The sequence below is a fragment of the Nymphalis io genome, chromosome 27, assembly GCF_905147045.1.
Source record: "Nymphalis io chromosome 27, ilAglIoxx1.1, whole genome shotgun sequence".
NCBI classification, from domain to species: domain Eukaryota; kingdom Metazoa; phylum Arthropoda; class Insecta; order Lepidoptera; family Nymphalidae; genus Nymphalis; species Nymphalis io.
The window spans coordinates 4066695-4079827 of record NC_065914.1 but is presented as its reverse complement, the minus strand read 5'-3'; the positions used below and the strand labels follow the sequence as shown (position 1 = coordinate 4079827).

The window sequence follows — 13133 nt, the reverse complement described above, 5'->3', positions numbered from 1 at the left end:
GTTTAATTGTGAAAAAAGTATAAAATTTGAAATACACACAATAAGTGATGTAATTTATTATATTTACAGAGACAAATATATTTAAAAATATCATAAACTCAAAATTTAACCTTTAATAAAAAAATTTTTCAAATGTATTTTTTTTCAGTGTATAAATCATATATTCTATTTTAATAGCTTATATATAGTTTGTTTTGTTTTAAATTCCATTTAAAAAAACAAACTGAGTAAAACCTTAAGCCATAGCGGATACAGGATAGTACTCCTTACTAGTATTCATGAACCATGAAATTTTGCATAAACATTTAAGGGTAGAGGAAAACACCTACCTTATACCATGAGAGAGGAAACACTTCCCCTCTCATGGTATATGGTATATAAAACTGTTACCTATATCTGCTATGGTTTAAAACTTCCCCAAACGAACAGACAAAAAATCATCATATATTTTTCAATTTATATATTCTATTTTTTAAATATAAATACATTTATATTTATGGAATGACATAAATAAAAAAAGTTTACAATTTTTTGTTATGGCAATTTCATTACAATTAAAATGTCATTAATGACCACAGATTCTACAAAGTTTTAAATAAAAAAAAAATATAAATGCTATAAGGCACTTAGAAATAAGTATTAATCCTATTGACATCTTAAAAACGTGTAGAGATTTCATTTAGAACTTTTTCATATTCACTTACAATATAATCAGTTCGAGGAATAAGTATGACATGGTTCTTAGTAATGAACAGTAAGAAAAACTATAACTAAAATCTATATTTGATACTAAAAGCTGTAAATTGTGCTACAATCACTTCAGAAAACACTCGAGGTGGATTAATGTTGTTTTTTAATAAACATCTTAGTAATAATGGATGCAACACAGCAGGCATTTTCACCTACAATACTTATGGATGAATGAGTTGCTACCATTGTATATAAGAAAAGTTTTTATTAAGTAAGTAACAACCTGTGAATGTCCCACTGCTGGGCTAAGGCCTCCTCTCCTTTTTGAGGAGAAGGTTTGGAGCTTATCCCAACCCGCAGGTTGGTGAAACAAACATGTGTCAGAATTTCAGGGAAATTAAACACATACAGGTTTCCTCATGATGTTTTCCTTCACCGTCAAGCACGAGATGAATTATAAACACAAATTAAGCACATGAAAATCAGTAGTGCATGCCCGGATTTGAACCCAGGATCATCAGTTAAGATTCCCGCTTTCTAACCACTGGGCCATCTCGGCTTATATTTTATTGTTAATTAACAATTATTATTAATAATTAATGAACCAAAACACAGGGCTGTTTAGTTAAAAACAGATTTTGCTCTGTCATTATTGATTTGACATTCGAAAGAAGAAGGCAGCATTGTTTAACAAATCATCCGCTGAATAACGTTTATAACTAAAGTCTTAAGACACTAAGCCTAAGCCATAGAACATGTAAATTAACCAAATAACACATTGTTAAATTCAGGCGAGCACACCTTACTTTAGTAATCTGCTAAATTTAAACTTAGTGATCGTCCGATTAAATTCTGAGACTGAATTAGGTCCAAAACCTTCTCTATAAGACAGCAATCTGTAAAACAATGGTGGAAAAATTTATGGGATATTCTGATTGTATAAGTACTTACTTATAACATACTATCTTAAATACAATAATAGTCAATACATACATATTTTATAGTACATATTATTTTTCACTTATTAAATTACAACAAACATTTTAATATAAAATTTATCATTATGATTGATGGTTAATACTATTTCACTCGTACATCTATTACAATTTTCATGCATCATATAACACACAAACACTTGTTCTTAATTTACTAACTCAGTATATGGACGGACAAATTTCTCTAAATATTAGATGATTGATTTCATAGAGAAATTAAATTAAAACAATATAAATTTATATTCAGCAAATTTATGGAAAATTTTATGATAAATTACTTTTACAGACAAAACCTTAATAGGAATATTATAAAGAATAAAAATTAACAGCGGAGAGTGGTGTTTAATAGCTTCCAAATTATTTTAAATGCCTGTAATGGCTGTATAATAATGTAGTAGCTAATAATTATTGTCATCAGCTTATTGTATTTAAATGTATTCATTTTTAAACTATAATATGAAATGAAATAAAAATGTATAAAATAAGTATTATAATGTGAACACAGGGGTGAAAGAAATTGTTATAAATAAAACTGATCATCAAGTTTAAATCAGCAAATAAACTCAGTTACTCCAGGAAATGCTTAAATTCATTAGGCCTGACTTATAAATATTGTTAAGATAAAGTTTAGTTTAACAATCATTTAACATTCGAAAGAAAAAGTGTAATCATTGTTAAACTCATACCTTTGTTTGCACTAGTGTTAGTGTAGTTAGGACACTTAAAAGTGTCTGTACTGGTGGTAGAGCTTTGTGCAAGCTCGTCTGGTCGTAGGAACCACCCACTTATCAGACATTCTACCGCAAAACAGCAGTACTTGGTATTGTTGTGTTCCGATTTGAAGGGTGAGTGAGCCAGTTTAATTACAGGCACAAGGGACAAAAAATCTTAGATCCCAAGGTTGGTGGCACCTTGGCTATGTAAGAGATGAATGGATAACATATCTTACAATGCCAATGTCAATGGGTGTTGGTGACCACTTACCATCAGGTGGCCCATATGCTCGTCCACCTTCCTATGCTAACAAAAAAAAAAATTCTATAAAAATAAACAAACCACCCTTAATGGAACATTTACAGACAAAACCGTATCTTACATTGAACAACTCTTGCCAATACTAATAATATTCTTTAAAAATTTATAATTAATTGAAAAATATTACAATTTAGTCAATCAATCAATCAATCAATCAATTGATTGAAAAATGTTAACAATTTAGTCATATAATATAAAATAGATGTTATTATATTGCAATTTATAAAAAAAAATTAAACACAAAAACTATAAAATAAATCATTTGAGATTCAAATAACAATGGGATTGAGATTCAAATAATATGGGAACACATAAAGAAGACTCAACGATGCAAAACTAAAATTACATTGAAGAAACTCTAGTCTATTCCAATGTCAGGAGTGAGTGAAGACAAAAACAACTTTGACCTTGAAAAGACGTTACATAATTGGTTGAGGACTGAATAATCTGTGGTATTCATTATGGATTTGTAAAAAAATTGTTTTTTGAAACTTTGAATGAAATCAAATTTTCTGTTTCTTTTCGTTACAGTTGTTGTTTGTAAAAAAAACAACTACATGACTTAATATAGTGCTAACTAAAAAACAACTGTTTTTATAACTATGGTCGAAGAAAGGTCATCATTTTTGGCACCCCAATGTCTGGCATTTGAGCGGCAATTGCTATTTAGAAAAAATTATTACTTTGTTGACCAACTCATTGTAAAGGAAGTAGATAGAGAGTGCACCTGTGTTTGCACACACACTCGTGCTCTACATCATGTCCCGAGCAGATGTCTAGTCTCTTGAGACTGGCCACCTTCATCGAAATACTCAGGATGACATTATAGAAAAAATATTAGTAACTATTAAAAAAAACTATTAAAAAACGTACATTACGTTGAAATCAAATTGTTTAACCGTAAACCAATTGAAATAATAAAATAATTCATAAGGGAAGGTTTTGAACTCATTTAAACTATTAAAGCATTAACTTACATTTCTTTATATTGAAGGTGATCACCAACAGTGCTTGGTGATAGGTGGTAGATGGTCATTTTCATAATCAGCACTTATCACTAACACTATATTTAAAACTGAATGTTTATTCACACGGGTGTCTCGAGGCTTGTGTCAGTGAGAGGTACCACCTCGTCACTGGTGGGTCATATCTGCGACGCCGGCATTGTGGAGACCGTGGAGTGTGGGGTGGTGGGGCGAGATCCAGCGAGTGAGGCATTCAGTGATGCCATGGTACCCATCTATAAATTAATGACAATTTGATTAATATACATTTTTTTTTTTTTTTTATAGAATAGGAAGGAGGACGAGCATATGGGCCACCTGATGGTAAGTGGTCACCAAACGCCCTTAGACATTGGCATTGTAAGAAATGTCAACCATCGCTTATAGCCAATGCGCCGCCAACCTTGGGAACTAAGATTTTATGTCCCTTGTGCCTGTAATTACACTGGCTCACTCACCCTTCAAACCGGAACACAACAATATCAAGTATTGCTGTTTTGCGGTAGAATATCTGATGAGTGGGTGGTACCTACCCAGACGAGCTTGCACAAAGCCCTACCACCAGTAAAATATATCAGAATATATAAAGTATATCTTAATTAACAATTAAATAAGTGGAAATACATATTATTCTCATGTACCTATAAAATCTTTTATCAATCCACACATAAATGAAATAAATATAATGTTTCAAATCAAACTTTCAACAATATAAATGTATAAGTAATAATAATATTAGTGCAACCAAATCAGCTTGGGAAAAATGAGTATGAGCGGTGGTGACCACTTACTGTCAGATGAATATGTCATCTGACGGTATGTGGCCTGCCAACCATATTGAAATAAAAAGAAAACATTGCCAGTGCACCACCAATCTTGGGAATAAACAATCCTGTATCCTGTAAAATTGTTCCTGTAATTAAACTGACTTACTTACCCTTCAAACTCAACTATGCTATTTAATGTTAGTCACATATAAAATTAAATCAAGCTTAGAATAACATCATAACATACCCTTAAATGCGCCAAGTCCTCCAATTTGGTCAAATCGGCCAACTCCAAGTACAAACTGTACACCAACAGCCAACCGTAGACGCCGACCACAGAGAACACAATCCAAAACAGGCACATCATTATATTATACGCGAATATCATATCGTTGACTATTGACGCGAATATAAAGGCCACTGTGCGGAATAATATGAAAACGCCGAATGTGTAGAGCCATGGCACTATACGCTTTTCGTATTCCTGAAAAAAAAAAGTTCTTTATGACGTTTGTTATTAAAATATGAAGTTAAAAACAGATTATACAATATCTTGACGACATAATTCATTTTCAATGTTGACAATGCCTTTAACAATTATATATTATCTTTAATAAAAAAAAATATTATAATATGAAATAATGTTTTTATTGATACATATTATATTGTACTGGGCAATGTTAACTTGTGTATGATTCTCTTTTATAATTAATTAGTAAAGCTAAATTACATTTATTTAATGCTATAATTATTATATTTAAAAAAAAAATCACACAAATTTTAATTAAAAGCCTTGGATAATTTTATCATATTCTATGAGTCATATAAATAATGGTCACAACACAGATATTATTGATCTATCTATTATAGATTTTGTCTATGGCTATTTTTGATTAGCAAATCTTATTGGTAAGCATGTAATGATAAATGCTGTCGATTATAGAAAAATTCATAAAATTAAAGACAAACATAACAAACATTACAATTCTAAGGCATTTAATTTTAAATCTTTTTCACACAAAAAAATAATGATTATAAATGTCGCACAACTGCAAAAGCTCCATCACATGCTGCATCTATGTGTTATGGTATTCACCCATACAGAAAGAAACCTGCATGTGTCGAATTCTGCCACATGTTTGTGATATATGTAATTCGTTTTGCTATGGAGTCATTCTTTGTTATACATATATATATGTTAGTCAGGCTGTCATGGACAACTGTCTCCGAATAAACTGGCTAGCCAATGGACGTGTATTTCTTATTATCCAAAAACATCTTAGTTTAATACCTCATATTCGACTCATGCAGGCTTCTTGCCAATGTTTGTCTTCTGGGTCGAGCAAGAGATAAATATAAACACAAATATAAGCTTTACCTACCTTGTTCTTGGCTGTTTGAACTAACTACAGGATGACAGCGTAAACAAAATAAGAATAATGAATGAAATTGATAAATTTGGAATATCGATTTAGTTAAACTTTAAATAATACCTATCAAATTATATGATGAATGGGTTTTGTCAGCAATGTTATCATTGCAAAGCATTATGAGTTAAAACAAATAATATGAAAAATTACATCTAAATAGAGTTTCTTTCATTAATATATATTCAAAATAAAAAAAATACCTAAAATTGACTCTTATTGTCTTATTGAGTATAACCACAACTTATTGACTAATTTCATGATATAACTTTTATTTTGATTGATTTAAGTAGGTACTCATGATTGTATATATGCTTTCTATTATTGGTAAAGGTAAATCAAGCTATCACATAGCTAAGCTGTCCTAGTCAGCTTTTGAGGCTCATCAGATATTCTACCGCAAAACAGCAATACTTGGTATTGTTGTGGTTCGGTTTGAAGGGTGAGTGAGCCAGTGTAATTACAGGCACAAGGGACATAACATCTTAGTTCCCGAGTTTGGTGGCGCATTGGTGATGTAAGCGATGGTTAACATTTCTTACATGGCAATGTCTATGGGCGTTGGTGACCACTTACCATCAGGTGGCCCATATGCTCGTTCGCCTTCCTATTCTATATAAAAAGATTTTTTTTTATTAATGGTAAAGGTAAATCAAGCTATCACATAGCTAAGCTGTCCTGGTCAGCTCTTGAGGCTTAAGGTGCTGAACTAAACAATCTATAATAGAGTGAGATGGATCGAAGGAACAGTGTATGGAAGATGTAATTTACACAGCAAATTAATAAGAAAGTTAATTATTATCACTGGTAATAAAAATACAAGTTCTAAGGAACCAATTTCCAGTTTTGTGCTAATATAAATTGTATAATTGTAAATACTCAATAAACATACCTTTCTCAAAGCAACTATCAATATGATGCTCGTCACTAGAACTGCTATAGATCCAATCCAAGAAAAGAGTGAGAAGACAATGAGGACGTTGCGAACTGAGGAAAAAAAAGATATGCTTTTATATATTTCAATTTACTTAAGAGGGATCAGAGATGGCCCAGTAGTTCGAATATGTGGATCTTAGCTGAAGTTTGTGGTTTTAATCTGAGACAAGAACCACTGAATTTTCATGTGATTAATTTGAGTTTATAATTAATTTTATACATAACATATTCCATTAAACAGCAATACTTGGTAGAAGTATTGGTTGGTTGGTTTCAAGTGTGAGGCAGTGTAACTACAGGCACAAAGTACATAATACATCTTAGTCCACGAGTTTGGTGCCAAAGTAATGGCGAAAGATATATATATTTCTTATGGGTGTGGTGACCATTAAAATGTATAATCTAATGCAAGATACAATGTGAGAATTTGAGTAATATAAAAGAGTGGGTTAGAACTAGGTATTAATTTAATAAATATTTTGAATATTTACCTGGTGCACTTCCAACGTAAACAAATTGAAAGCTCATCACATAATGACCGGAATGGGATGACCCAGGTGTTGCCAGCATCATGCAGTACAGATCAAAGATACTCTGTGTGAATGTGAAGATTGCTATAAACTGAAAAAAAATCATTGTTTTTTTATCATGGATTACAAAATATAATTTTTTTTTCATATGTCTCTTTAATAGCATTTTCATGTGCTTTATTTGTGTTTATAATTCATCTCGTGCTTGACGGTGAACGAAAACATCGTGAGGTAACCTGCATGTGTCTAATTTCATTGAAATCCTGCCACATGTGCATTCTACCAACCCACATTGGAGCAGCGTGGTGGAATAAGCTCCAAACCTTCTCCTCAAAAGGGAGAGGCCTTAGCCCAGCAGTGGGACATTAACAGGCTGTTATTGATTCATACTTGATTGAATAGCATTGCTATCATTAATATTTATTATTTTTAAAATAAATTATTAAACAAAAAAAAGCAAATATAATTAAGAATATGAAATTGGTTTGTAGTGTGTATGAATTTGTTTTATTCCTTTTTTTCCTAGGCAGACAAACAAATATCTTTGCCAAATGATATAAATGGAGGTAGATGAGGAGTAAATTTTTAATCCCTACTAATATTATAAATGCAAAAGTGAGTTTGCTTGTTATGTCTTCACATCATAACTGCTCAACTGATCTTTATGAATTTTTGCTTACACTTTGTCAGGGGTACAAAAAAGGAATACATACGCCGCGGGCGAAAACTAGTACTAAATGAATGATAAGAAGACAAAAAAATCTGTGCCAAATTGTCAAGTTGGTTGTTTACAGATCCTATTTGTTAGGTAATAAGGTACAACTTACGACAGAAATACTGGCTGTTAGCAACGATCCCCTCTGCAGGTCAAGCACAAACGCATCATGTAGTATTGGTTTTTGATACCACGGTATTCTTAATGATCTAACCGATTTTGACGAACGTAAATTCGTTGACGATCTGAAAATACATGGAGCATGCGATTAATACAGCGTTTAAAGCAAAATTACGAAAGTATACATGTCATTTCGTTTATCGTCAAACAATATCTTATAGATCAAAACTTTTAATCAACTCACTTTCCAGTGTAATGAGAATACACCGAAGGGGTGGAACGATATGTTGAAGGTGTTTTTCTTCCGTACATGTTTGTTTCAATACACAAAACGGTTAACGCCCAAAAAGTAGCAACTACTTTCAACTTCAAATAAGAAATTTAAAGTATACCTTAATTACATTACAACATTTCACTCAATATATCATGATATTATTATTAATCGCATACATAGATTCATTTATAAATAGAGTTTATATTTAAAATTTCATCTTTTTTTAATGTTAATAGCCACACCTGCGGATTGTTTAGTATTTATGAATTGTCAAAATTACAACACAGATTATAAATAACGAACTACGATACAAAGTGTGACGGTTAAAATTTATAAATAATCGATTTTCATAAAAACATTTCATATTTCGTTTTAAAATGAAACGTTTTTTAATTACATGAGGTTATACATAATTATCTTTCTTATTTAAAATGTTTCTATTATTCTTATACAAGTAATGCTTTATAAAATTATGTTATAATATTGGAAGATTTGGCTTTATAGAATATATATAGCGGTTAAGTGAGTGGTACCTAGTGGTTATCAGACGGGCTTATAAAGACCTAGCAACTAGAATCAAATCGGAACGCAATGGTAAAGAGCAATGATTATATTCCAATTTGATTGCGATCAAATGACAAATTGTAGTAAAAATTAAAGAGGAAACCTCTAGGGGTCAACCGTTGACCTTGCAACACACGTGTACACTATAACATCTCATGCAGAGTCAGGAGAACATCAAAGGTAAATTGATACAAGACTATACGAGTAAGTGAACTGGAAATAGTTTTACTCTCCTCCATATATTATATACACCTTATACGGCTCGCATTAATTAGAATAATATATAATAGGTTGAATAACTTGTAACAAACCTATCTAAACTACCTGCCATTATTGATTAAAGAGATTGATAACTATTTCATATTAATAGTATATTTAATTTGTTACTTTGTTTTCCCATATGTCATTGATTTTGTTATAATTTATAAATAAGTATGACATAATATTTTTCTGTTAAGTGGTAACTATGTTTTTTATATTTTTAAGTTGGCAACATGATATTTTTTTTAAAAGGCGGGAAAGACCGAAAGATTTGTAAATATGTAGGGATATAATAAATAGCTGCCGAGCTGGATATTTTTTTTTTTTTTAAATTAATAAACAATGTCGACCACGCGTCAACCGCATCTACCATAATATTAGATAATTCGTGGTTAATAATTACTATTCACCCGCTACCTGCAACGTTTGCAAGTCTAGTACAACTTGTTAGAATGATAAATAAATACATTTACTATTGTGAAAATATGGCTTAAAAGAAAAATTACTAATGAAAAATCGAATTCCAGAAATTATAAACCTCAAAATAAAATAAATAAATCCATGACAACACACTTTATTCTAAATTATCATTATCGGCAAACAATTTTTATGTTCAAATATTATTAACGTAAATAGAGCCACACTGCCACAAACACTTTGGACATTTTGACGAACTAAGCTTTTCATCTTGTAAATCCTTCCAACCACCAAACGAGTGGCTCTCTTTATTTTGATCTAGATATTTCCAGGCATTATCAATATCCTCTTTTTTTCCATGTCTATTGTGAATGTATTTCGTGAGTTTTTCTATTTTTTCAGCTGCTTCGATGTTCAAATTATCTTGATTTGCTGATTCGTTAACGGATACAGAATTTTCAATTTTGTTTCCGTTTCCAAAAGAACATTCCAAAGAGTCTGCCTCGATAGATGGCGTAAAGTTGGTTGCAGCTGTAAATATTTTCTGTTTATCAACTCTTATGCACCTAGAATTCAATAAAATGCTTATATATGTAAATAATAATACTAAAATCTTTCTAATTGGTAGATTTCTAAAATTTATTAACATAAATTAATAATAATAATCATTTAATGTTCAATTTGTTTTTGGGTTTTATTTGGGAGGAAAGTTAATAAGGCTTGATATAAACTTGACTTAATGGGTGTTTTCTCGGTGGTATTATTTACGACTATTGAGTGATTGTTCCAGGATGCGAAAAGTTCCATTATTTGGCATTGCCGTACAAAATTTAAATTAGGACAAAGTTTCTCTATTCTACACAAACATAACTTCAATATAAGATATATACAGAACTTGACCAATAAAATTTCCAAGAGACGACTTTATGTACCAGTTGTGCCCTGCGGCTTTATCCATGTTATTAGCATGATTTTGTATTATTGAATACAAAATCTTCAGCTTTATATACATATCTATCATAAATATAGATAAACAGAAAACTTACATTTACGAGGCTCATTGGGTTGACACCATTCTTGAGGTCCTGTTCCACATCTACAGAAAGGTGGCTGCTGGCCTTGCATCATGAAAATAAAAGGTGCCGACTCCTTATTCCCAGACATGAAATCTCTCATGTTCTCGGCAAACTGGGTATTATTCTGCCAATGTTCAAAGCAGCTCTTAAAGAACTCCGATGGATTATCTTGGTTACGATTAAGAACGTTGCGATGGAAACATTCCTCGCAAAACACTTGGCCGTAGTAAATCTTCAAGTTTGTTGTCGGAACTTTTTGGCAAAAATCTAGATTAGAATAGAAGGGGAAGATTACAAAATAAAAGAGCAATGTCAATTTACATTTAAATTCTAATAATTCGTGTAGTTGTTTAGCCTATTATTAGTAATGAAATTATGATCGTTTTTTATTAAACATAGATAGGCAGACAGGGCCAGCAGATGGTATGTGGTCACCACCACTCAATTAAGGCATTAATTAATATTAACCATTCCTTGCATCGTCCATACGTTAGCTTATAAACTAAAATGTTAATTCTCTTGTGCCTGTATTTACACTGTCCTAATCACCCCTTAAACTTAAACAATATTACTAGTATTTGAGAGTAGAATATGTGATGGGTATCAGATAAGCTTGCACAAAGATCTAAAACAAGTTACTGCTGACTGTTGACATTTGTGATCCTCCCATTTAAAATCGATCACATTTTAATTGATGGATTATATATGGTAAAATTCCATTGAAGCATACATGTTTCTTTTTCATGATTTCCTTCACCGACAACACAAATAATTTTAAACAATACTTAGTCATACGGAAACTTAATTGCGGTTACCTTAATTGGAACCTTTTATACATAAATATTTGCCATAAAATAAAATAAAAACCAGCAAATAATAAAAACAAAGCTTAGGTGTCAGAAAGTTTCAATGTACAAGTACTAGTGGTGGAGCTTTGTGCAAGCTCGCCTGGATAAGTACTCATCAGATATTCTACCGCGAAACAGCAGTTCTTCGTATTGTTGTGTTCCGGTTTGTAGGGTGAGTGAGCCAGTGTAATTACGGGCACGAGGGACATAACATCTTAGTTCTCAAGGTTGGTGGCGCATTGATGATGTAAGCGGTGGTTAACATTTTTTACAATGCCAATGTTTATGGGCGTTGGTGACCATTTACCATCAGGTGGTCCATATGTTCGTCCGCCTTCCTATTCTATTAAAAAAAAAGTCAGATTTTATCTCGCAACACTTTCAAATGCATGAACGAGCGAACATTGGTCATACTACCTTAATATTAATGGTGGTAAGTAACTTACAGCACTTGGCACATTGACTGTGGAAGCTATCGTTGCCGATGATAACTTTATCACTTTCATCCACAGATTGCAAACAACGTGCACAAATTAAACGCTTCGGAGGTTTTTCTGTTGATTTTTCGGCCGCATCGTCTAAATTTATGGAGAAATTATGATTATTTTTTTAGTAGCTCTTATTTAACTTTACTAGTGTGCGTCTCTCATCGCGTCGGGGTGAAGGGATGACGCAATAGTTCTCCATCGCGTACATTCGATGGCTATACTATACTAAATTTTATTCTCATTATTAAGCGCTTTAAACAAAACAGCTTGTTGACTTTAAACAAAACAGCTTGTTCTATTTAAAGCGCTTAATAATGAGAATAAAAGTTGTTGTTTAGTAGTTGTTTTAAAGAGTATCTTTACGAATACCTCTTTTTATTTTTTCAGACATTATCTTTACCTTCACTCCCTTTGTTTTCACTTTCTGAAGTCCGAGGTCCCATCGTCGAGTGCATCCACCAGCTGTTAGAAGATATACGAGAACTGTCTCCCTTAAATCGTGACATCACGTGGTTTTTAAAACATTCGTTACAGAACACGTGACCGTAGAACATTTTCAAGGATGTTGGTATGGCGCGACAAACACCTATAATGAGTTATTTACATTTCATTATTATAAGCAAACTGACTGTCTCGTTGGTTTAGTGGCTAGATAAAAGGCTGCAGGATATATAGCGGAGGTCCTGGGTTCAAACCCCTTGATGGGCCAATAAAAAGTTTTTCTGTAGAAGAATCTCAGTAGCACCCCGGAGTCTGGGAGTTGGGAATGTGTACACTCCACGGGAGTGTTCCTTGGAAACAAAAAAACAAAATGTAACTTACAACACATGCTACAGATTCTATGAAAATTTTGACCGTCAACATCAACTTTATCTTCTGAATTTATAGGTAGAAAACATCTTGCACAAAAACATTTTTTAGGTTCCTGACTGTTATCCATTTTAAAAATTTATAAAATAAAAAATTTTCCTTATAATTTGTGAATC

At 31.9% G+C, this 13133-nt stretch overlaps 2 protein-coding genes across 4 annotated transcripts; both read right to left on the bottom strand.

Moving 5' to 3' along the window:
- Positions 1-95: 95 nt before the first annotated feature.
- Positions 96-8734, bottom strand: LOC126778919 (uncharacterized). Of its 3 annotated transcripts, XR_007670248.1 has the most exons (8): positions 8464-8734; positions 8212-8344; positions 7346-7475; positions 6811-6905; positions 4739-4975; positions 3698-3960; positions 304-1586; positions 96-269 (listed from the first exon to the last, which is right to left on the bottom strand). XR_007670248.1 is itself a non-coding variant. In XM_050502673.1 (6 exons), the coding sequence occupies exons 1-6, from the start codon at positions 8529-8531 to the stop codon at positions 3865-3867; spliced, it is 759 nt and encodes a 252-aa protein (XP_050358630.1). In that variant the 5' UTR covers positions 8532-8734; the 3' UTR covers positions 2925-3864. The 3 variants fall into 3 exon arrangements, 1 of the variants encoding a protein (XP_050358630.1); XR_007670247.1 differs by having other exon boundaries at positions 96-1586; XM_050502673.1 differs by lacking the exons at positions 96-269; positions 304-1586 and having other exon boundaries at positions 2925-3960.
- Positions 8735-9931: 1197 nt separating this feature from the next.
- LOC126778746 (uncharacterized) lies at positions 9932-13087 on the bottom strand. The gene is made up of 5 exons (XM_050502369.1): positions 13003-13087; positions 12548-12733; positions 12106-12237; positions 10782-11078; positions 9932-10266 (listed from the first exon to the last, which is right to left on the bottom strand). Exons 1-5 carry the CDS (start codon positions 13085-13087, stop codon positions 9932-9934), a joined length of 1035 nt encoding a protein of 344 aa, XP_050358326.1.
- Between the last annotated feature and the right edge of the window lie 46 nt (positions 13088-13133).